Source organism: Suillus subalutaceus, assembly GCF_016647625.1.
Source record: "Suillus subalutaceus strain FC151 chromosome Unknown DFJ58scaffold_29, whole genome shotgun sequence".
NCBI lineage: Eukaryota > Fungi > Basidiomycota > Agaricomycetes > Boletales > Suillaceae > Suillus > Suillus subalutaceus.
Window position 1 is genome coordinate 135,829 of NW_024540278.1, and position 25,110 is coordinate 160,938.

The 25,110-nt window shown below is 45.2% G+C and overlaps 9 protein-coding genes across 9 annotated transcripts; 5 read left to right on the plus strand and 4 right to left on the minus strand.

The window, feature by feature from the left end:
- Positions 1-7,237: 7,237 nt before the first annotated feature.
- Positions 7,238-7,884, plus strand: DFJ58DRAFT_657431 (uncharacterized protein; the record flags this gene model as incomplete). Its single annotated transcript, XM_041381978.1, has 3 exons — positions 7,238-7,428; positions 7,478-7,616; positions 7,669-7,884. Coding segments are annotated over 3 exons (546 nt in total), but the record flags the coding sequence as incomplete, so codon positions are not given.
- Positions 7,885-7,920: 36 nt separating this feature from the next.
- Positions 7,921-8,076, plus strand: DFJ58DRAFT_636629 (uncharacterized protein; the record flags this gene model as incomplete). Its single annotated transcript, XM_041381289.1, has 1 exon — positions 7,921-8,076. A coding segment is annotated over one exon (156 nt), but the record flags the coding sequence as incomplete, so codon positions are not given.
- Positions 8,077-9,550: 1,474 nt separating this feature from the next.
- DFJ58DRAFT_657479 (uncharacterized protein) lies at positions 9,551-9,988 on the plus strand (the record flags this gene model as incomplete). Its single annotated transcript, XM_041381983.1, has 1 exon — positions 9,551-9,988. A coding segment is annotated over one exon (438 nt), but the record flags the coding sequence as incomplete, so codon positions are not given.
- Positions 9,989-12,446: 2,458 nt separating this feature from the next.
- On the minus strand, positions 12,447-12,839 carry DFJ58DRAFT_657398 (uncharacterized protein; the record flags this gene model as incomplete). Its single annotated transcript, XM_041381974.1, has 1 exon — positions 12,447-12,839. A coding segment is annotated over one exon (393 nt), but the record flags the coding sequence as incomplete, so codon positions are not given.
- Positions 12,840-13,002: 163 nt separating this feature from the next.
- DFJ58DRAFT_657448 (uncharacterized protein) lies at positions 13,003-13,422 on the minus strand (the record flags this gene model as incomplete). The annotated part of the gene is made up of 1 exon (XM_041381980.1): positions 13,003-13,422. A coding segment is annotated over one exon (420 nt), but the record flags the coding sequence as incomplete, so codon positions are not given.
- A 396-nt stretch (positions 13,423-13,818) lies between these two features.
- DFJ58DRAFT_611649 (uncharacterized protein) lies at positions 13,819-14,174 on the minus strand (the record flags this gene model as incomplete). Its single annotated transcript, XM_041380894.1, has 2 exons — positions 13,819-14,066; positions 14,111-14,174. Coding segments are annotated over 2 exons (312 nt in total), but the record flags the coding sequence as incomplete, so codon positions are not given.
- A 3,946-nt stretch (positions 14,175-18,120) lies between these two features.
- On the plus strand, positions 18,121-18,873 carry DFJ58DRAFT_725719 (uncharacterized protein; the record flags this gene model as incomplete). Its single annotated transcript, XM_041385282.1, has 3 exons — positions 18,121-18,347; positions 18,409-18,531; positions 18,582-18,873. The coding sequence occupies 3 exons, from the start codon at positions 18,121-18,123 to the stop codon at positions 18,871-18,873; spliced, it is 642 nt and encodes a 213-aa protein (XP_041246060.1).
- A 1,875-nt stretch (positions 18,874-20,748) lies between these two features.
- On the minus strand, positions 20,749-22,053 carry DFJ58DRAFT_839679 (uncharacterized protein; the record flags this gene model as incomplete). Its single annotated transcript, XM_041392548.1, has 4 exons — positions 20,749-21,036; positions 21,247-21,397; positions 21,535-21,671; positions 21,928-22,053. The coding sequence occupies 4 exons, from the start codon at positions 22,051-22,053 to the stop codon at positions 20,749-20,751; spliced, it is 702 nt and encodes a 233-aa protein (XP_041246061.1).
- A 2,292-nt stretch (positions 22,054-24,345) lies between these two features.
- Positions 24,346-24,561, plus strand: DFJ58DRAFT_610041 (uncharacterized protein; the record flags this gene model as incomplete). The annotated part of the gene is made up of 1 exon (XM_041380865.1): positions 24,346-24,561. A coding segment is annotated over one exon (216 nt), but the record flags the coding sequence as incomplete, so codon positions are not given.
- Between the last annotated feature and the right edge of the window lie 549 nt (positions 24,562-25,110).

Consider the following 25,110-nt stretch of genomic DNA (forward strand, 5'->3'; position numbering starts at 1 on the left):
AAGTCACAAACCGGACACTGAGTGCTGTATAGCCATCTCCCTTAACTGAGGCTTCAAGTTGGTCCATGAGGAAGACTAAGTACAAATCGTTTAAAGTTGTTCCAAAGTGACTGTGCCATTCCGGAAAATGCCAGACACATAGTATCTTTCCAAATTGGGATGTTTGCGTTAGGCGCGGTAACTCAACTCAATGATGAAGACAGGGATTTATTCACTCTCCATTCAATCACCTCACATCTACCATTCTAGTTACCATGAACAATTGCACTGATGCTAACGGAGGAGTCAGAAACTGAAATGGAGATGGACACCAAGATCACCAGGTACGTTGAGGATTTTTAACATTGGCTACTCACGAATCACCAATATGAATCTATAGGTCCCTCAACAATTTCTCCAACATGCGCCAAGACCTAGGAATGTCATGTTCACAATGACGGGAGGGCAACTGGTGAGTCAAACTTATTCAAAAGCTATGGCACTGACATTTTAAAGGAGTTGATGTACATTACCTGGGCCACCGCACAAATGCGCATGCGCCAGCAACTTTATGAACCCACCTTACCGCTTCTTCCCAATCCGCTGCCTCCGATTTGGCCAGACGAGGTGCGTGTGATGATGGTCTTATGGATTGCGAGGGAACACTGGGTCTTTGAAATGGAGATGCAGGAGCTTGAATATCTCCTGGGGCTCAGAGGTTAGCGCTTCTAAGTAAGCCATTTAAGAGTTATAAAATTCTGAATGGACCTACAAGTATCATCAGACCATACAGATAAAGAGGGACAAAGGCTCTAAAGGACCAACTGAGAATGAGATTAGGCAACTCCATGCACTGGATACATACAATGTGATTATACCAAATACCCCACTCTGTCCCAAACAACATTTCATGTTTCTCATTGCCCTCCTGAAGATATATGACACTGTCTAGTTGCGAATTGAGGACATCGAGGACAGTGTATGAGGTTACAATTTCTTTTTTGAGTTCTGCTTCCATCCTTTTGCTTCTGTCTAACATGGCATCTTTGTCAAGGGCAAGTGGGCGCTCGGCTTCCAAGTCTTCAATGATATTTCGCCTGAAGAGTCATCTTCACGTCCTGCAGGCTTTCCTGTTCCTATTATCACGTTCTGCTATATCTTTTCAAAGTTGCAGCTCAACATATCTGAACTCATTGTTCCATATTGCAACAAGTAACAGACAAATCTGTTAAAAATGATTAAAAAAATTAGTTTAAAACAGATAAAAGTCACCCTACTTTCATGTATAGTCGCTACCATGGCCAAACTTGCAAAGACCCATACACGTGAGAATTACGTTGGATCATTCGTATTGCAACTGTACATCAAGAACCTTCTTCATCTGTCTGCGTGTGGGGAACTTCCCAGCGATGGCCTGTAGTCTCAAAGACGTCAAATAGAAGGGCATCCCGCCACTCCTCAAGATCGGTGAGGACTCCAGCCTTAAAGAATATCTTGGATGTTCCCACACGGAACAACTCAGCATTGAGATCCAAAGCTTCTATATAATATGGATGCACAACCATCCATGTATCCACAAGGAATAATTCCTGGAGTCATGATCTCGTAGTGCTGACGAAACTTGACAAAAGGAAGTTAATGAGGAACCAAAACACGAATGCCCTCAAAGCACTGTTGCAATGTGATTGATCGAGGACAAGATGCACGTCCACCCTTCCAAGTTTCTTATTGACGTTAGACACAAAACAATGTACGAAATGTGGTTGCATCACCTGTAACTGTGCTGTGAAAAGCGCTAATTACTCTGTGCTGCGAGCCGCTTCTCGCAAACCTGAGAGACTCAGAAGGGCAAGTCCAGTCCAGTTTCTGAACTCTCAGGGTACAGTTATAACAATGATCGATACAGATCCGAGTCTTTCCTCCAGTTACTCAGCGTGAGTTTGAAGCAGGATGTCCAGTTACAGTGTCACGCTGAAATGATGATGTCAAAACGGCATTCTCGTTGGCTGTCAATTCAATTAAACACAATGAGTGAGGTCAAAGTTGGTTTACAAAACATAGTACTTCTCAATCGCTTAGCAGCTGACGTTTGAAGGAGTGTACCATTTCCATGTGTGGATTTGCGTTATTAGTAGTTGCCTTGGCATGTCTACCCGAAAAATGATTATGAACCCTTTTGTCAAACACAGATGTCTTGATGTGTGTCCTTTGCTTTTATCACGCTATCACATCTTTGATGTTAGGCATTTCATCAGTTGTACTAGTAAATTTGACAATCCCTGGCCCAAGGTCCAGTTAGACATCAAGCACTTGCCACCATTCACTCAGCTGTTCTCAACATGGATGGGAAACCTTACCATGACTACAGTACTACTCAGGTGCAGTATATACCACCTTGACTTGTGAACCTTGAGCTGGCTTCAATGGACTACACAATATCAGAAGAGACCGCTATTTCTAACCCTGGCCATGATCACATATACACGCGGTTCTCAAAATGCAAGAAACAGGTCATTCTCACACTTCTTTCTTCCTTTGGATTCATGCATCATACATTGCACATCTACACAATTGACCCGAGTCTTTCCATCTTACTTTACCGCATTCTCAGTAACCATAGCACAAGTGATCCGCTTGTGTGTGCCTGCAGTTGCATCTGATCTCAACACCCAGCCATCTCTCATGGGGTCAGCACCCACAATGCTTTGGGGGAATTTCTTCATTAATACAGTGGTCCAGCCATTCGATCGGTTTATGGTTATTTGCTGCGTGTCTTGTATTTAACGTTTCATATGTTATCTTCTATATGCCCTCAACAAACCTCTCTTATTCACTCCATATCTAGCCGGTAGAAGACCTGTCAATCTTGTTGGAGCCCCCCTCATGTGCTTCAGATCCATCAGTGCTGGCCTTTCTGCTTCCATCCCTGTGTACATGGTTTCACAGGCTATTGAGGGGTTGGGTGCAGGTTCTGTAGCCTACATCGGGTCTGCTGTGATTGGAGACATCTACCAGCTTAAGCAGCAAGTAAATGCCCTTGGTGTACTACGATCTGTATGTACACCCCCGTTTTTTGCTCTCCCAATACTGATTTGTACCGTTTCGTGTTCTCTTAGGTGACCTTTATCAGAATGATAGTATTGACACTTCCAATCAGTGGTATAAACTACTTCATTGGGGTACAACTCACCTAAAGCTCAGCTGTCGGGATTGGTCACTGCATATGCTTCCTGGTGCACCTTGCAGTTCTGTCTAGGTGTCATGGGTGGCCTCATCTTCATCCTCATGTTCCTATATTTCCCAGAGACCAGTCGTCCAGGTATGAGAGGGATTGATCAGATAACTCCTTCGAATAGACCATTCAAATTCATGATTATCAATCCCCTGAAAGCCTGGTTAGGCAGTGGCTGGTGTCAGCAGGTTGTGAGAGGCTTGAGTGTAGGCAGGTTTAGGGCTGGTAGCAGAGTGGCTGGTGTTCCAGGAGGTTTGGTTTAGGCAGGCTTGTGTCAGCGAGAGGCGCGAGGTCAGGTGCATGTGGGCTCGGAGGCAGTAGAGGCAGAGTGGCTGTTCAGAGTTGTCAGAGGTTGCCGAGCGCAGGGTTTTAGAGAGAGTAGTCACGTGTTGTTGGTCTTCAGGCTTGTTCCATCTTGTTGCTGCAGTGTGCAGGGTGTGTGCTTTGTGTCACCGTTCCAATAAGATCAAATTTTGGCACTTTAACCTCATGTCGATCACCATCAGTGGATAGTCATTCACAGTATTTATGGCCTTCTTGGTGGAATCTGGTTAGTCCGTTCAATAACTGCCTCTACACACTGAATTCTCAAGATTTTCCTACCAGTCTTGACAGTCCCTCTGGGATGGACACTCGTATGTTTCTTCTGTCTTCCGTTCCATCAAATCACTCAAGAATACACGATTCTACGACTACATTCCAGGATTCAAAATTTGACATTGCCAATCCCGCCATAATCAGTGTCTGCTTTGTCTTGGTGGCTATCAGCAACATGTGTGCGTCTTGCTTGTTTATTGTAATGACTGGCAACACCATGACATTCACGCATGCATAGTCAGTACTTTGTTATCTGGCAGAATGTCAGACATAGTTGTCGTGCACCGCAAAACCCACCGGAACAGTATCTGGTTGCCCGAAGATAGGCTCCGCATTGCGCTACCCACCACGCTCATTGGAGTCCCTTTTGCTGTACTAGTCTTTGGGCTGGTGGCGGAGTACCTGCCTGGGAGTTTGGTTGGGTTGTCGCTGTGTCTCTCCTGTCTCTTCGTAAATGGAGTTGTGGTGGGTCATCTGACCAAGTTTGAATAGCTTTACTTACTTTTTTGCATGCTAGACCGAGTTCGTTCTGAGCCCATCTATAGCCTACTTGACAGATCTTCTGCCTGAACAAAGTGCTGAAGCTGTTGCTGCAACCACATAAGAGACTTTTTTGTATCAGCAGCAATTAACCCATCTCATCACCAACCTTTATTGACAGCTCACTAAGCCTCCTTCTGCTCTCGGTCAGCATAGGCTGGATTATACCAGCTATAGAAATGTTAGGGATTGTGGGGATGAACACACTTGTAGCTATCCTCGCATGGGGTGGCCACATGTGGGTGTCTTACTCTTCTTTCCTATATTCTGACCTTTGGCTTTTGTTACAGTGTGCTCTGGTACACCGTCAAATATGGTGTAAAGTCTGAGTGAGTGGGCCACATCGGATGATCACACGAATATTGAGACTGCGGCTGTACTACTAGTTGACACATGGACTAATTTTTCATCTTACTGTGACTCTCGTCGCTGCCAGAGTCCGAGTCATCATCATCAACTGAGGCAATCATAGCCTGAGGTGAGCACTGCCATTGGTACAGTTTTTAATATTATTTTAATCCTGCCGCAAGAACTCTGAGTTTAGCACATGAAGCATGTGCCACTCTTCGACCCACACCACCATGACCTGATGATGCGCCTACTAGTCCCCACCAGGACCTCAATACCATTTCTGCTAAGAATACCAGTATTAGTAGGCCTTCAAGTTACCTCCCTCAAGTCAGCAGTACTGCTACTAGGTCTTGCGAGCCACTTCTCGCAAACCTGAGAGACTTGGAAGGGCAAGTCTAGTCCAGTTTCTGAATTCTCAGGGTAAAGTTATAACAATGATCGATACAGATCTGAGTCTTTCATCCAGTTACTCAATGTGAGTTTGGATTCATGTTATTAGTAGTTGTCTTGGCATGTCTGCCCAGAAAATGATGGTGAACCCTTATGTCAAACCCAGATGTCTTGATGTGTGTCCTTTGCTTTTATCACGCTATCACATCTTTGATGTTAGGCATTTCATCAGTTGTACTAGTAAATTTGACAATCCCTGGCCCAAGGTCCAGTTAGACATCAAGCACTTGCCGCCATGCACTCAGCTGTTCTCAACATGGATGGGAAACCTTGGTACTACTACTATGTTTGAGCGGAGTACTGCTAGTACATGGGAGACTTGCTGAAGGAGTTTTCCCTGCATTGCAGTAATCATTTCAATGTCCGAGTCAAGGATCTCAGGTCAAGGAGAGGCAGCGACCTTGACCTTTTTTCTTAGCGTCTCCCAGCTGCCGTGATACCCCACCAACTCGAATTCTAGACTCGGATTTAACGCATGATGATATATTCTTTCCTAGTAAGTCACTCCAGCCTTCCGAGCCTGAGTCCGTCCTTTGTTTCTGACTTTACCACAGACATACTAATTCCGAGTCGATCTGACCTACAGGCTTTTCACTGTTGTTGAATAACAGCAATGAACCCGTGTCAGGTGCCAGTTCAATATCATGGCCTACTACGCACAACCCAGAGGACTACTTTCCTTGCTGTCTTCCCTCGACTTGTGTGGTGGTATACGTATGATGGAAAGGCAGAACTCAGATGGACCAAAGTCCAAGACAAGAACGAGTGAAGTCTAATATGATATTCGAACTGAGGAAACTTTACAGGAGTTGTACAGAGGTTTATATACTGGAAGGGATCCGAGAGGATCAGTAAGCTGAAGACAAATACTATGTACAAGCATGTGGAAATATATTGGTAAGTATGAACGGAACATAAGTAAATGAACTCGGAGATGAACAGAGTACAAGGATCAATAAGCAAGACAGAAACACAGATAACCGAAGTCTGGAGCCAAGGGGATTACCATAAGGAGATAGACGCTGATTTAAGGTTTGAGCTTTGGATATGAGTATAGGTCAGATCCGGAGGTCTAGAGATATCGGATGAGGCATCTGGATATCGGATGAGCAGATCCGGAGATCTAGATGAAGACGAGACTAGGATATGGATCATGGATATAGACCGGTAGTCTAGGGAAGGTAGAGTCTGAGATGGAATGAGCTCGGATACAATAGGACCAAGGGTGGATGAAGCAGGCTTAGCTGCGGAGGTCCGAAGGTATGGATATATGGATGTATGAAGGTGTACAGATCCAAACCGATAGTGGACTGGAGTACTGGAGTCATGGATAAGGGTATGGAGGTCTGGATGTGCATCCGGAAGGCGTGGGAACATCATCAGACAAAGGTCCGGAATACAGGATATGACACTGACATATAATATGAGCTCTATCCCTTAGGTTTGTCTTGCATCTCCCTTTCCTTGAGTATTGAGCAATGCCTTATATCAACCATTTTATCTGTTCTATCTGTCTCTAGTATGTCACATGTTGAGGGCAGCACATTGGGGTTGCACATCCAGGACCAGGATAGCCTTTGCACGTCAACCTGAAGGACTGGCAGGACAATCACAGCCAACAATCACAGGCAGTTGTGGCATCTGTGCAGGCTTGACAGAGACGGAGAATCACACAGCTGGAAAAGAAACTCGGGGTGCGTGGTCAAGGAAAAGTGAGATTACTATTGCATATACAGTGTTAGCTTTTACTCACTACTACCTACAAGGGAATCAAACTACTATATGCTATTTGATAACATCAGGGATCTCATTGGCGAAAATGACCGAAGGTGTACAACTGAGGATGACACAGAATCCAGCCTCGAGTAAGTTTTTTGCCTTTTGATGCTCCGGGTGAACACTTATACCCTGCATTTTTATGCAGTGAAGACCGACTACAGATAGGGTATGTTGCCCTCATGACTACTTTGCCATGGCTTCATGTGAAAGCTATGGACATGGATTATGATGACTACTCACACATGTTGAAACTGGTTAGCTGTTCCTACTATGTCAGTGATTAGTCTTGTTGTGCTGAGTTTTGTTTAGCTTTGGCAGGGGGCTGACAGTGCTCGAGGTGACGATACCTCAAAGCTTAAGGCACTTGTTGCTGAATGGGTTAACCATGAATTTAAATCTGATCCCCTGATTGACACTGATGATAAGCATTCCCATGGATTCACCAATGATGCGTGCGGCAAGCTACTCTGCCCAGCTGAGCTTGATTGGAGCAACCCCATGTAAGTTGTACACTCAGAATTTCAAGAAAAAATGTTCACTATTCCCTAGCGTAAGGGCCAGGATTCGAGATTGCTTAGAGGGCCATATTGTGACTGAGCTCTCCTTTCCGGCTGTCTTGTATAACAAGTATACTGCCAATTCAGATGACCTAGAGGAAGGTCTTTTCAAAGGCAAAGTTCTCCTTCAGGTTTGTCGCATTGGAGTAGCCAAATCCTCATGATCTCACTGGGTTTTTTCAGGCGTACAAAGCCGTGTTTACATCACCTTCCTCAGCAAAGGATGTTGAAGGGGATGGTGATGGCACAGATGTCATCCAGAACAACAGACATGCTAAGAGGTCGGCCTTCGGAGCTAAAGTCAAGAAACACGTCACTCACATCATCAAGATGAGAAAAGTTATGCCTCGCTCGATCACATACATTGCCTGTCAAGTAAGTAGTATTATCATTCTGTAAGCTTGATGATATATGACAACTACATAACAGGTTTGATTTGCACTTTTGTCTGTTACCTCATGGTGCTCTGTTGATGGTGACTTCGACTATGAACAATTCTGGCGGATCATCATGGACTTTTTTGAAAGGGCTCCTGGTCGTGCAGCACAGCGCAGGATTGACCTTCTCCTTGAATGGTGGACTAGGTTTGTCGTGTACACTCCCCGCTGCGAGCCTCACCTGAAATTATTATATAGAAAAGGTTTTCGGATGGAATGACCGCAATAACCTCACCAACATGGCAAAGGCCAATATGTCCGTCAACACTCTCGCGAGGCAGAGGGAACAGTGCAATGATGCTACTTTTGATTCATCCTAGGGCTCTGTGATTACTAACTACATACACTCATTTACGTTTGATTTTAATCTCATGGCTTGATGATTATTTTATTTTTGTGAAATGTGAACACCGAATGGCCACCATTCTGGGAATACATCTAGATCGTGGCAACCCCAGAATATAAGTCTTCGCGCAAATGGCATAATTCAAATTCTGTTTGTACATCTGTTCGCTTGTGTTTTATACACTGATCCTAGGACGTACATCAATACCATGGTCATCTCTGAATTTTATAGTATTCACGTGAATAGTATGATTGAAGCTCTAGTTCTGCAAGATGAACACAATCAATGAAAATTGAGATAGTCAAGTTATAATATGTATATTAGGCTTTCTATAATATTCCTTTGCGGTTTGGAGAGCTTGTTGCAAATACATGATCTTGCTCAATGACCACATGGTCACAAACATGATAATCTAAAACACGGAGGTCTGAATGCTCACGGAAAGAAGTCCTCCTTGCAGTAGCTAAAAATGCAAGATTTTCCTGATGCATGGCACAATACAAACTATGTTTCTTTGAATAGTAAGTGATGTACTGGGGTAATCTATGACCCACTGTTGTCAAGGCCAGGTGTAAGAGACTACATCATCAAGATGTAGCATCTGCGCAAGGCCACAACCTCCTGCAACAGTATGCAAAGCAGAATGCAATTGTGGGTGGTTAAATAAACACAGAAAATTGCGTAAATGTTCAGAGTAGGATGTAGATTGGTTGTCGTTCACTTGGTGAACACATGTTAGCTAGAGTGCAATGGGACAGCATTTTCACACAATTCCCAATTGATATATGACAGATAATCATCGCATATCTTAATGCAGGTGGCACAAAATTCACAGGAGTTTATGTAATGTTTTGTTCCCTCCTCAGTAGACATTTGTTGTTCTCTGGAAGATATTATATGTCATTCTCAGCTTCGAGATTGTGAACCTTACCTCCGGCATGGTGGTTGTGAGTTCTCTGGCCTGATTCTTAGCTTTACAGTACATAACTTTATTTACTGTTGTTTTCTGGAAGACGCTGTATTTCATACTCAGCTTCGAGATTGTGAGCCTCACTTCCAGCATTGTGGTTGCGAGTCTTCTATCCTAAATTTTAGCTTTGTCTTCACCATCCCTTTCAGTTTAGACTCGAGCAATACAGCTGTCTTTTCTTGATTACAAACTTCTGTACCAAAATCATGAACGTTCCGTGTCTTTAAATGGTCAAACAAGACCATGCAATGATTGATAACAGAATTATGCTGATGCTTGTGATTACATGCTATGTATTGTGTTTACTGATGTTGGGCTGAATCATGGAACCATCACAGAATTTCAATTCGTGATGAGCGCCAGCGCAGTCCACGCGACATGTTCTTCTTTGGCATGCTTCAAAATGGTGTGCGTGGGGTGGATGCTATATTCATCCCGGGAGATGATGAAGTGGGTGACTTCCAAGAGTATGGAATAGACTGGGAAGCATTTGATGAAGATCATGTTCGTCAACACCATAATACAGCAAATGGTGTGGATGAAACAGCAGACAACGCATTTGTCGTTCATCCCCCACAGCAGCTATCAGATGTACAGGTACCAGAAGCGAACCGTCCACTGACAGATGCACAGATACATGATCTAGATAACCAGCTTACCCTTCTACCTCATTACTCATCTTACTCCATGGACAGCTGTAGGTTACTGTGGATTGATGCACTTCAAATATGCTGTAACATGTTTCATTAACTTTGAATACTACCAGCTTGGACTCTCATTCCTATGATGGTATATCTGCTGGTACAACACGATTGTCAAACATCCATCAAATTCGCAAGCTCAGAATTTCTTTTGGTTTGACAGTTTGTTGTGTTATCTATATAAGTCATCCGGTGCCATTCTGAGGGAGATTTGAAAGTCGGACAACTCGTCGTGAATAGCATCCAGCCTGGCAGCACTTGCACTGCACCATTGAGTAAGACTTCAATAAATAATATTGTATTGTGTAATGCAATCATCTTGAGATCAGGAATCGTGAGTCGGGAACTGAGACCACATTATTGTGTCAAAGGACATATAGATGGGAAAGAGCAAAGGTACTAGTGATAATCAGTACTACTATGACAGTGGTTATGGTAACTTGGTTTTAATGGCATTGAACAGCAAGGTCGAGATACAATACGAAATGGAGACATGGTTGCTGCAGATTTTATCAAAGGCAGAAAAGAAGAAGAGGTGGTAGTATAGTATGATATGGAAATGTGGATGGAGCACATTGCACTGGTGAAGACAGAAGTAGTTAATGCAGGTTGTATCAAAGACAGGATGGCAGAATGGAGACAGGGTTACAATGGGCCGCATGAAAGACGTTCAAAGGATATTAAAGCTAGAGGGTCCTGAAAAAGTGAAGAGAGAAAAATGGATCCAAAGATCAAACTCTGTCACTGTGTTGTCATCTCGAGGGTATCATTAGCGAGAGGTATTGGCTCAAGGGGGTTATCAGAGGGGAATATTGACCCAGCCCCATTATTATGGGGCAGCTCCTGGGGATCTCCAAGCAGTGCAGCGAGAGACTCACTGTCATGTTCTGCAGGGATGGTAATACTCTGGGTGGCTTGGGCAGGAAGGTTCTTGAATGGGTGATAGCCAGGTATATCTGTACTTGGAGGTGGGGGAAGTGGAACACTTTCCCAGAAGGTGACCATGGAATTGTACCTGATACATTCTGGGCTGCTGAAGACAACAGCAGCAATGATTTGGGCGAATGTGTCTGGATGCTGATAAATTTTGATGCGAGGGGTCACAGCACCGCCAGCATAGTCATACAACAAGACTCTGAGCTTGCGATATCGGTGTGTAAATGAGTGCACCTGGGGAATGTTAATTGTGAAAGGCTTAAAGATCAGAGGTAGTAGATGGCCTAGGGAGCCATTTGCCAGGGATTGAGGTTCAGTTGTCACTAAACGGTCAAGTTCAATGGTTGTCATTTTGTTCAAGGTAGCAACATCGTTAATGGGAATTGACATCAGCAATGCCAATTTTATTCCATTGTCAATTGTCCTATAAAAGTATGGCATATTGGCGCTGAGTGAGGGAACAAAGGGTGCAATGTGGTGAGACAGAGACATTGCTTATCACCACAGTCTAACTAAAAATAACACAAGATTCATACAAAAATAACTGGAATTAGCAAAAGCAGGCATAATACAGTTCAAAAAAATGGCGTGCTACATCGAAAGAGGAAAGAAAATATTTTTATCCTAGTCCTTGTTAAGCCAGAATTCTGATGCATGTTCCATACTGTTATATTGAGTGAGATGAGGGTCTGCACTTGCACCAAAGTGAGGGACAACATTAACAGGCGCCCTGAGCTGAGTGACTGGTATGACATTACCAGTGCTAGTCCCATTTGACCGCTTTGCCCTCTTCAGCAAATGCAGCTGCATAGCTGGGTCACGCTCACCATGACTATTGTTAAAGCATTGCACGTAAGTGAGGAAGCAATCCTTCCCAGCCTCCTGTGTGTCCATCTTTCTAATTGGACAGAGAATAAGCCTGATTTGAGCGACAATGTGGCCTGGGATCTCAAGAGTTAGAGAGTATTTAACATAACAGAAACACATCGATCACCATGAAGACCATCAGTGGGCCATGAGTGCCCATCCTTGTTATTGACGATAACACTGCTGAAGGTCCAGATGTCAGAAGGCAGTGTGCAGTTCAGGGTCTGTGCAGGTCACACATTGGTGATATCGTGAAATTTGGTATCTCGAAGCCGGAGTTTGAACCATATTTGAAGTTTATCGAATGGAAGCAGAGCATTGGACCCAGTCCTCCTAGCCCCCCCAAGCAGATGAACATGATCGTACCCATGAGTATCTTCACGATGAAGGAAGTCTGCGATGGCTGGTCATAAGTCAGGAAGGCTGAATTGAAGGGCAGTATTATTGACGGAAATGGCCCTGATTGATGGGTGGTAGGCTAGATGAAAGGCTGTACATTTAACAACAAAGGTACACAGTGGCAGAGGGACTGTCCCTACTTCCCTGTGCTGGAGGGCCTTTGCTACTGCAAAGTAGTCAGTGATCCGGTGTGCATATCCAGGAGACTTGATTATGGCCAAGAGGTCTGCAGGGAGGTCATCATCATAATCAAAATCAAAATCAATGACATCATGATTGACATTAAGGTGTTAGTCCAGATTGGTTCACAGCCTCAAGTCTAATAGACTTGTTGCAAGGTCAAAACAACAACATTTGTCTACATGGTCAAGGTAACAACAGATTTGTGAATCATAGTTGTTGTTGTTACTTGAACATGCAGGATTTTTTATTTCAGTTATATGTGCATGCTCCATTGCATCTGCACTCCACTGCATGTTGACACTGGTATTGCATATACTGGGAGCTATATTCTGCAGGAGCTTTATCTTTGGGATGTACCAGTTGTGAATAGGCTTGTTGCCCTTTCTGCGATGAAGCCCAGCAGCAGTGATTGAATGTTTGTTAGCATGAAATTTGGCCAGTGCTGTGGAAATACACTTGATATTGTGATCATCAATCCGTGATGACTGTATGAGATAATGAAAGTCCATCAGAGCTCATACAGCAGTCATAATGGTGCTGGGTACTACATCTGCACTGACCACAACAATTGAGTGCTGGATGTCACATTGGGCACACCCTGTGACCTGCTTCAGCTTTGAGATGCCACCATAAAAATGGCAAAACCCTGTCACAGGCTGCAACACCGTGAAGTGGAAATCAATTTCTGCTTCCCCAACCACACATATATCCACTTAACGTTGTGATCGTAAAACTCTCATGAATATGCTGGAGATCTTCGGGTGTGAGGAAGTGTGATGGGTCAGCAAAGGGCCAATCCTGCCAGAAAGGTTTGTCGACACCATTTAAATGAAACTTTTGCACTTTGTTGAAGAAAGCTTTAATATCATTGGAATCGACCTTTCTCTGGACAACAGCTATTTGTGTGAGTCTAGTTGAACTAGTTTGAGGCTGGTGTTGGAAAGGGTCGCCAAATTGCTTGAACATGGCCATAATAACCAGGGAAGTTTTGCTGCCAACAGTAGCCAGCATCATGGCTTTTGGAGTATCGATGATGTAACTTGCAAGAGGAGTAAAGCAATAGTGACTGTGCCCAATGGGATCTGACAACATGATTCCCTCACAGGCAGGCTGATTAAGCAGCTCTAAAACAAGATTTAGGCACTGATGGACTAATGATCCTCCAGCATACCACGCATGTGTTTCTTTTTGTAAAGGAATTTTGGCATGGGGAGCAGGGCAGTGAGCACAAAAGAATTAGATGATGTCTTCAGTCTGGTGGACATGGGTATGTTAGCGAGGCTGATGAGGAGTGGGTGCACAACTCAGTCGCTCGTTATCACAGATATATTTGTCTTGTCGGATGATAGAATGGTCCCAAGTAGGGTCGCACCTCATGGTAGAGCCGACTGTGTTGAAAATGATAAGTACTGAGCAGCTTTCACAAACAAAGATACACACCTGCATCATCCACATGTCATCTCCTATCATCCATTTGGAATACACACAGCACAGCTGCTCCACCATGGTATACACCTTGTGGGGCGAAACATCTAACCAGTCATGAAAGGATGGATGGTTGAGTATGCTGAAGATACAATCCAAGGGGTCATGCCAATACAATACAACCAGTGATTTTGTCGGATGCATTGTCTGAATTACTTGAGACATCCAGTGTGGGCCACTTGGCAACGTTTCTGCTCTGCCTCGCAGTTCCTTGGCTGAAGAGAACGACAGAGGAAGACCCCGAATCTTAATGAGCACTTCGTCAGACTGACCGATTGAAGATGTCAAGTACTTAATATACTGAGTGCCAAAAAGCTATCTATCTTCCCCATACTTAATCCCAAACAAAGTAGCCATGAGGCAAGTTCCTAATCTTTCTGGCCACTGAATGGGTAGTAAAGATTTGTTGCACATTGTATACTGTTCTTGTCTGAGTTGAATAAGTCAAGAAAAGTATGGCCTGTACCATATGATTGAGAAGCTCCAGGGAACCAGTCAATGAAGTCGCCAGTCTGTAATATTCCTTCTTCATTGACGAGACTGCTGGTAGAACCATCATCATTTAAATCAACACCACCCCCAGTATCCCCATCCCAGCCTCCAAATCTGTCATAGTCTTCATACATGTTTGTGAAGTGGGGAGAATCATTGGGAATATTGAGCTCATCAAGGCAGACATTGGATGGGGAAAGATGTGGATTGCCTTTAAAAAAACACGGTCTTTTCCACCATGTGCTTCCTCATACTCTACACAGTAAGTCTCCTGATGCATTGATATTTGTGGTGCTATGGTCAACAAGTCGCAGGTTCTCACATTGAGTCATGGGCTGCTGGTCAAAATATTACTATCCAATTGGATTGATGTGGCATAGGTGTATTTGATAGTCGCGCACTGTTTTTTTTGTATTACCTTACCAAGTGCATTATGTATAATGGCGTAAATTCAATCAAGTGTTTCAGTAGAACAACTCATAGTACTAGTATTTACAACTTAGAGTTGCTCAACTCGGACACTGGCAGCATTGGCAACCTTGAAAGCTTGATAGCTATATGTCCTGTATGTCCTGTGAGAGCTGTGCGATGTAGAGACTCAAGTCTCTGCGGGCACATATAGCCTACATCATGACTCATGGCAACTGGCCTTTACTGCATGACTTGCACCATCATCCATATGCGATTTCTATCATGTCTCTAATCATTCTGTACACAATGCACAGCACTCCCACGTGCCCACTTTCTCGTGCTTAAGCACACTGTGTCGCGCATCATCCAGGAGCATCCATCCATCATCCAACCAGTTCCCTGGTGCATCCCTTTTCATTATCTAACTATATCTAGCATATTACACTTTGTATTTCATTATGCACCCTTACTTTACCTCACTTACATACTTAGAGCGCTCCCTATTTGGCTCTGAGCCCTGAGAAAGCGCTTAGGTAGAACTTACATACTTTCATGTTCATTTTACACCTTTTACCCATCTTCCTATCATCTTTCTACTACCATGTTACTTGGCAGTTAGTTCCATGCAATGCATGCATCCGTCATCATCTTAAGGCCCTAGCATCAGTCTAAAGCTAGTGGCACTATCAGTATCCATCTAGATTCACACTTTTCCTCATATCATCATCTCAGTACATGTCTTCACTTTGTGCTACTTTCATGTTTTGCTTTCCCGCACGCGCGCCTTCAGCACATTTCTCGCACTTACATCGCCTTTTGTTGCCTTTAATCAGGGTTGATCAGCATCATTCCATGAATCCTTGCTTTCCTTGCTTCCCCTTTAGGGTCGAACGTTCTTGCATTCTGCGAGTATAGCAGCTAGGCAGAGCTTAGACTCACTTATACTGGTTGAGCATTATATTTCTTAGTGCCTAGCCAGGTTGTGATCCGCACAGCGAATTGCCTGACTGTGTTTATATGCCTCTTGTGAGCGCTGTCCACTCTGTGAGAGTCTGTGAGCAACTGTGGGGAATTGTCAAAATAGCCACTATCTGGGGAGAAATGTTCAGTTTACTGATGTGGACTCACTCTCGACTACTTCTGACAGTGATGACATCATCAGTCTGTCTTTTAGCTCTGCTTCTCCCCCCTCCCCCCTCTCCCCTATGGCAGGAACTTCAGGTTCTTCTGGTGATAGCTCTAACTCTTCTGATGATGTCCCTTTGCCTTATGGCCGCCTTCTTCACACCATTAATGCTCTTTGTTGTGGTGTTCAAACTCGGGCTAGCCTTGCAGAACCCCTTTTTGCTATAGAGGTCAAGCATCCTAGAAGCCCACATCATCTCCATGCATCACTCCCTTGCAAAGCCTCGACTCACTCGACTCTTCCTTGTCGCACCAGACTATATCCAACTTGGCCGATACGGACCTGTTGCCTCAGCCACTCGCAGGGAGCCAGGGTTGTCTGTACCATCCCTTACTTGTCGTTTTGGTCATTGCGCACCTCGGCCGACCGTTCCATCCCATCGGTACCGAATCCTCCCATGTCCTGCCCATGTCCGCCTATCTCCATTGGTGTGTTTTAAGCTTATTTTATCATTACTGAATGAACAGCAGGTGTTATTACATGTATCCCCATGACCGCAGCACTCGCAAGCCTTATTACATATTGAACCGAATACCCTGTGTTTCGCTACTACTCTTGCCTGTGCAATTCCGGACGTTCATGCAGTTAGATAAATAGGACTCAGGTTTCATATTATCTCTTCCTTCCCTTCTCCGGACATACCTGCTACCGTTGTAGGAGTCACCTTAGTTAGTGTTGATTGTGCAATTGATCCCTCTTTGCTTTTCAACTCGGACGTGCCTTAACCGCGCTAAGTGCGCACTCTCTAAGGTTTCTATACCTAGGCCTTGTATAAGACTTGGACCGCTACCGCAAGTCTAGACTCGGCAACCCATACCTAGTTATACCTAGACTCTCTTTACCTCAGCCTAGCCTTACCTGCCGCTCCCATTGGCATCAGACTCCTCTACTCGTGTTGGTGTTTATCATTGGTATCTCGCATCGGTGATCCTCGTCGGTATCTCGCATTGGGTACACCGTTGGTATCCCACGTTGCATCAGACATTCTCGGACTCGAACCTTCGGTTGGTCGGAACATCTCAGGTCTTAGATCTTAGCTTCTTCCTTTCTCTTCCCTCACACTATTAGAAGGAAGTGCTTTAATAGCAGTCCTTGGGTCAACGTACTGCACTCACACCCATTAGGATTTAGTAAGTTAGTTGGTATATCTAGCTGACTGCTATTTCTTTCACCACATCGTGATGAGGTTAAGAGGGCTTGTGTATTGCACAAGCCTGATGAGCCTCCTCCATGAGCACCTCAGCTTCACATGTTGGTTCATCATGAAGAACATCGCCCTCACTTGTTTCGGCAGAACCTCTGTGTCAACCCCAAGATCTTTGACAATATTCTCGATTATATATCTGATCATCCCATCTTCCAAAACCAATCCAACAATCCTCAGCTCCCTGTCTCCATCCAACTGGCTATTTTTTTGAATTGGGCCAGCCACTATGGCAATGCAATTACTCTTGAGGATGTTGCTCAATGGGCAGGTGTCAGTGTTGGGTCCATAGTTAATTGCACTAATCATGTGATGATTGCGGTACTTGATGCCCATGATTAGTTTATCTGCTTTCTGGCAGGTAACTCTGAGGACACTGACCTGGCTCACAAATTTGCTGAGTCACGTACCTGCCCAGAGTGAAGGTGGCTTTCTAGCCATTGATGGCTCAACTATGGATCTTTTTACCAAACCTGGCTACTATGGTGAGACATTTTATGATGGGAAATCCAAGTATTCCCTTGGCTGTCAGGTTTTTATTTTATTTTATTTTATTTTCATGTGCAAAATTTAATTTAATTCTAGGCAGTCATTTTGCCCCATAACCTTCTCATTGTGGATTATTCTCTGGGTCATCCTGGGAGTGTCAATGATGCATTCACTTTTCAATCTACTCATCTCTATGAAGAGCATGCTGACCTTCTACCTGATGGTCATTGGGTGAAGGCTGACAGTGCATATCCATTGGAGCCATGGTGCATTGCCCCTTTCAAGAAGCCTTACAATGGGCGGTTGACAAAGGACTAGAAGTCATTTAATTATCACCTCTCTAAGGGTTTTTTTTTTGGTGGTTTTCAATTGATTTATATTTATTTAGATTCATGCTCATGCCGAACACACATTTGCTGTTTTGAAGGGATGGCTTCAGTCCCTTCGAGAGCTCCAGTTTAGGATTCAGGCTGAGAAAGACCTTGAATTTGCTGTGCAGTGGATCAAGTGCTGCATCATCCTGCACAACATGATCATTTGCTTTGAAACTGAGCATCGCAAGAAGGATGGAACATACAAGAGTTCTCTAAAGTGGGCTCATGTAGAGGGGGAAGATTTTGTTAATCAAGAAATTGAGGGTCCAGATGGTGAAGAAGTAGTTGGTGACAGGACATATGAAGGCACTCCAGGTCAAGCGGCTCGTGCAAGGCTGATGGATGCACTCTTTGACAGTCCTCACTCAGGTGCACAACGTAGGTGGGCACCAAATGCCAAATGGCTGTTGTAGGAAGATGTCGAGGATGTTTCGGGCATACAGAATGGTGCTGGAGGATCAGGAGGGGGGTGATGGTGATGAGGGGGAGCTGCCATTTCTTCCCTGCAACATGGGGAGGGCAATTGGTTGTCTCGTCAACCATCATATCATCACCTTCTTCAAGCGGTGCGTCAAACCATCCACTGATTTCTTGATTCAAGTCATCGTCGTCATAGTCGAAGTTGTAATCTGGTGCCGGAAGACCAGGAAGGTGGAATTGGGGGACATATTATAAGGGGCGGTATGGGAGGAAGAAGGGGGAGAAGGGGGAGAAGGGGGGAGAAGGGGGAGAAGGAGGAGCAGGAGCAGGAGCAGGAGCAGAAGGGGGAACAGGAGCAGGAGCAGACACACAATATTGAGCACTCAGAGAATATTATTGATTGTATTGCAAAGATGAAGTACTGGAACCATAAGGATGGGTATTGTACAAGGGATATGGGAGAGCACAAGGTGACCATTGATGAGTAAGCCAAGTGTGTGGGGAGACCAGCCCCACCACGCAGTTGCACAAGTGAGTATAATGCATCGGCATGATCAACGCCCAGTTTTGATGAATGAGTCACTGCGGCCATGGACAGATTGGAATGCCAAATGGAGTCCAGGTCTGTGTACCATGGCAGCTCCAACAGTGCTGCATCTACAAATAAATCAGTTGAGAACCGAGAAATCAGGGCCAGGGACTCACCTAAGAGGTTATTTGCTTAGGTCCCTTCAGCTGGCATTACACCAGCACCAGTGCTGCCAAATGATGCCTTGATTTTCTTGTATTTGCCCCTGAGACTGGAGGAATTTTAGTGTCTTTATCAACAGAGTAAAATAAAAAAAAGGACTCACATTCCAATGCGGTTGCCAACTGTGTCACAGAATTTTTGGGATTGATGGTGTATGCGGCATCATACTTACTGTGGTTCGCAAATAAGAGCTTGGCAATACTCTGGTAGATCTGGCCTTTATCTGAGCCTGGGGGGGGAGGGAGTTATAGTGGTCAGCCAATTATTATCAACAAGTCATTGTAAATGTACCTAATGGTTCATACTACTAAGCAGGTTTTACTTTCTACTTTGAGTCCCACTTATAATTATATACCAATGAGACTTGTGTATATACATGTGGCACTTCTAACCCACCCTCGCAAGCTCGGGGGGTCCCAGAAGTGCCACATGTATATACACAAGTCTCATTGGTAACTCTAGCATATCTTGACATAACTGAACTTAACTTACTCTACTTACTTTACTTAAACCCCAACCCTAGCTTAGGGTTCGGTTGGGGTTACAAGATACCTGAAAGGCAAAACAAAGCACGATTAAAATGGTTGACTTTCATTATCTACAACTGTATATTGATTGTAGTGGTGGGTTGGGTTCAGTCATTGAGGCCAACTGACATATAAATTATAAATTATAATTGTGACCTGCTACAGTGGGAGTCCTGGAAGGCCACTGTGTGTGATGCCACATTATACATATGTACAGGTCAGGTTATGTACAGGTGATGTGATGTTGCTGTGAAGATCAATATTTGAGCCCTGTACACAGTGGGAGTCCTGGAAGGCCACTGTGTGTTGATAAATGAGAGGTAAGATACGAAATCTTTGGATACTGCCATATTATACATAAGGAAAGATGTAAAGATGTAAAGATGTTAAAGATGTGATGTGGTTGTAAAGTGCAAGATTTGAGGCCCATACAGAGTGGGAGTCCTGGAAGGCCACTGTGTGCGAGCAGAACAAACGAACGTAATCCTGAATGCCATTGTTAGATGTTAGATGTTACCAAACTATAAATAAGGAAAAGTGCATAAGTGTAAAATATGTGGCCCATACACAGTGGGAGTCCTGGAAGGCCACCATGTGCGAGAAGAGATTAGTCACCTTGAGATGCTTCCATATTATACATACATACTGATATGCGTGGGGTGCAATATTTGGGGCCCAAACAGAGTGGGAGTCCTGGAAGGCCACACTGTGTGAAGACAGATTTTAACGAACTGTTTGAGATGCTACCATATTATACATAATGAAAGGTATAATATATGAGGCCCATACAGAGTGGGAGTCCTGGAAGGCCACCATGTCATGTGCGAGGAGACATAAGGTATACAGCTCGTACACGCTTCCACATTATACTTAAGGAAAGGAGGTGTTGTTGTTGTGAAGGCCAACATTCGAGCCCTTTACAGAGTGGGAGTCCTGGAAGGCCACACTGTGTGAAGACAGATTTCAACGAACTGCTTGAGATGCTACCACATTATACATAATGAAAGGTATAATATTTGGGCCCTGTATACAGTGGGAGTCCTGGAAGGCCACCATGTGCAAGGCGAGATAAGGTACATATGTAATCAATGCTTCCACATTATACACAGGAACGATGTTGCAAGATCTGAGGCCTGTACAGAGTGGGAGTCTGGGAAGGCCACTGTGTGCAAGCAGAGATAAGGTACGATAATTTTTGAGGAGTCCACACAGTGGGAGTCCTGGAAGGCCACCATCTGCGAGGAGAGATGAGGGATGATGATTTTGGATGCCTCCACACAGTGGGAGTCCTGGAAGGCCACCATCTGTGAGGAGAGATGAGGGATGATGATTTTAGATGCCTCCACACAGTGGGAGTCCTGGAAGGCCACTGCCTGCAACAAGAGGTATGAGTGGTAATGTTTGAGCCCCATACACAGTGGGAGTCCCGGAAGGCCACTTCAATGACAACGACAAGCACATGTGATGAAGGTTGATGGGCCTCTGCACAGTGGGAGTCGAGGACTCCCACATAAATATAAAAACAATGTGATGATACAGGTGAAAAGCCAATACTAGCCAATACTAGGAGGTCTCATACCCACTGTTGAATTCAGGATCTTTTGGTCCAAGTCCAAAGTGCTGTGTGCGATGTGCTTGACCCAACCACAACCCTTCTTGTGATAGAACGATAAATGCTGACTGCATACGACTCCAACCTCGGGCTGCGTCCGTCCATTTTGCGCATTTGCCCCGCTATACTAATAATGATACATGGCTGCTAGGATGCGCATCAGCCTGAACTCGGAGGATGTCGAAATCAGCATCTGCCCCAGAGTACCCAAAGTTTTCCCTCGCAATGGTGAGGCGATGATGCTCGCAGGAGTTCTCACCTGCTGAAGAATTTCTTACGGATCTTCGACTCTCGAGCCATGGCACAGGCACCTTCAGCAACAAGTGAGAGCAATTCATTTCTTCGTTTTGGTTCTGTATTAAGTGGCTGATTCTTTCCTGCAACGGCGCAATTTGCCTACTGAAGGCAGCAGTGTTTTCAAATGGGCGAGTGCTAATCGATGATTCACGAAGACTAGAATCAAGTCTTTCCCTGTGGCAGGATATTTGGGCCATTTGTCTGCCCCTTCATCTGACACCCATCAAAGTAACCTGGTAAGTGCGCATCGAAGTTGCTGAGAATTTTGAAGCTTTCACACACTAGATCCTTCATTCCAGTGTGGTTCCATTCAGTCATTTTTCACCGCATGAGGTATGCACTCTCGATGTCTTACTCTGGCATGCTCAGGCGGTTGATCATCCTTCCCTGCCTTCAGATTCATGGTAGATTGCTGCCTGCCGTCATCTACCTGCCTACCTTCATCACCGTCTTGTATCTGCGCCATCGCCTGCTTCAACATAATCAAGCCGACCCACTACGCATTGACGCATTGCAAGCACTGGTCTACATCTTTCAAGGCCAGCATCGAGTCTAGCAAGGTTTGCGGACATCTTGAGGAGGAGAGCTGTACTGTACCATTACTCGGACATCTTATAGTGCTTGTAACTACATCTGAGATTCACCAGTAGTGCTACTGCTATATGATCCGCTGGTTGCCATGGCCAATGATTCGCAGCGCAAGCAGTGGTCGGTGAGCTAGGTGGTCGAGGATCATAGAGCGAACGAGTCACATGAGAATCTGTGTGAAATGAGATGGGAATGAATATTGCGACTGGCAAATGCAATCGTTTGATATCGCAGCGGCAATGGACCTGACAAAAATCACACGGATCTGGAGGTTTTTGCCACATCCATCGTCGACATAATCTGCCATTTTCTGCAGTGCATGCTTAGTTGGGACCATCAGAACGTCGAATGATGACCAAAAGGGTGAAATATGAGACTCTGATGCTTAGGGGGTGGGAGGTAGTTTGGATATGACGAACTAGTTTGTTGGCTTGGTGCCGTGGGGGGGAAAGATATGACGAATGAGTTTGTTTGGCTTGGTGCCATGGTGGGGAAGATATGACGAGCAAGTTTGTTGGGCTCAATGAGGCGGGCGGGAACATATGACCAATGAGTTTGTGGGGTCAATGAGGCAGGGGGGAAGATATAACGAAGGAGTTCATGGGCTCAATGAGGCAGGGGGGAAGATATCACGAAGGAGTTCATGGGCTCAACGAGGTGGAAGGGGAAGATATCACGAAGGAGTTCGTGGGTTCAATGAGGCGGGGGGGGAAGATATCACGAAGGAGTTCGTGGGCTCAACGAGGTGGAAGGGGAAGATATGAAGAACTAGTTTGTTTTGCTTGGTGCTGTGGTATGGTAGGGTAGGGAAGATATGACCGACAAGTTTGTGGGCTCGATGAGGGAGGGGGGGGGGGGGGGGGGGGGAAGATATGACGAGTTTGTGGGCTTCCCCGCCTGAGTACGGAGAAGCAGGGACGCTTTCCTGATATGGGACGGAGGAGTCCCTGCCTGGGAACGGAGAAGCAGGGACGCCTTCCTGATATGGTACGGAGGAGTCCCTGCCTGAGAACGGAGAAGCAGGGACGCTTCCTGATATGAGGGCGTGGGAACAGGGACGGCAACAGGCTTGGCAGGGCAGCAGGGACGGGGACGGAGGCGACTGCAGGGGTGCGGTCTCGGGAAACATATAGATAGGGTACACTGGTTACTCTTGAGGAATTGAGGGAGAGCCTCCAGGGAGAGGGATGTCTCAGAGACATGTTGTGTCCTACACACAAACCGGGTCTGACAGACCGTGGGAAGCGCTAAAAAGTGCTGCCAAGGGTGCGAGCTGCCAGAGTGTTGCACAAAGCGGTCCAGTCGTTGGCTTGCGACAAGGACATGCCCTTGGAGCAGCACATAGTGTTCGTGCATATTGGCATATGATCAATTTCGTGCATACTCCAGCTTGTTAATTAACGCATTCATCTGACGATTTCGCGTGTAGTATCAAGTCGTGGTTACGTGCAGCCTGTCGCCAAGATAAATTTCCATTTTTCAGACTGTGGAACTGTATACCTCCCTGATATGTGCACCCAATGTAGACTTCTATTTGTATTTTCCAGTCTGTTGCCTCAGAATCACAGGTGACCGCTCCTAAGATGCACTAACAATTGGAATTAGAAATTGGGCTACTGGCGACATCTTGATTCGGAAGAGAAAGAGACTGATGAGCACACAATCCATGCCGTCGTTGTAGGCCTCACATTTCATTCCCACAGCTTGAGGATAGCGACTCATTATGGACTGGACTAGTGTACCACCAATGGTAACTAGTGACATGCTTTCAGGAGTGTGCTAACAGAGGCGGTGACGAAAATATATTGAGGACAATAACAACAGAGCCTTTTTTTTCGAGGAAGGCCGAGGAGATTACAAAAAGCACTCGGACGGAACATGAATGTCGAACATTCGTCACCTACTTGCCTTTGCCCCGCAAGTTCGTGCATTCAAAACTGCCATAAAGTGCTAAACACCGCCTAGTCAAAAGGTAGCGTGTGCTCCATCCTTTTGTATTTTGCAAGCTTTGACAGTTCCCAGACCTAGGGGGCGAGTTTTCGACTGCGCGGCAATAACGCATCCTATGCCACCACAGCCTTTAACCTTTGGAAAATGAACGTTTGGCATTTATCTCGCAGTCGCTTGGATCTGTGCGCTTCTTCTATATCTACCGCCCTGATGCTAACTGCATGTTCTTTCGCAGTTCGCACTTGCAAACTGGACTTTCCTCGATGCTGCCATCTTATATACGCATGCACACCCGCCTTACGAGGATCCTCAAATTTCCCCTCCCGTGCATGTGCAGTTCGTTGATTGGGTGCCGGGCATCTTCTCGCTCCTTGGCATGCTCATCATCAACTCGATGGACAAGGATAGGATTAGAGGGGATGATTATGGAGACTCCGCGGCCGTGTGGCGCAAAATTCAAAGTGGGACTCTACGCTTCAAGATGTAATCAAGGTTGATTACTCTTCCTATCATGACACCGTTGACAGCAGGTTGATTCGGCGTTGTCACATAGTCGGTTGCCATCCAGCTCTCGTTGTTGGGCTACATTTCCAAGGTACTCTCTTCAATATTTCCTTCAGTCTGTCAGATTCGAGCTTCGGTGTCATTTTTACAGGCTATTGCACTTTTCAATGCCAGTCGTCGTGATGAGGTCATGCGCCAAGTTCAAGACCTGGCCAATGCTTGTCAGCGCATAGATAGACTTCCGTGCAGCGTCATTAATGTGAGCTTTATGTCACACCTCATGAGTTGTCTCATTCTGAAATAGACACACTCAGTCATATCTGCATGTGCACTTGCAATAACCGCTTTTGAGGATGGGCAGTACAGAAGCCGCTGGTTGACTCCACGATAGTATTCCTAGTAAAATCGATCTCTCGCAGAACGCTTTTTGAACCTAGATTGAAGACATTCATGGTGGTGCATTATAACAAAGCCGCAGAACACACTTCCATGATGA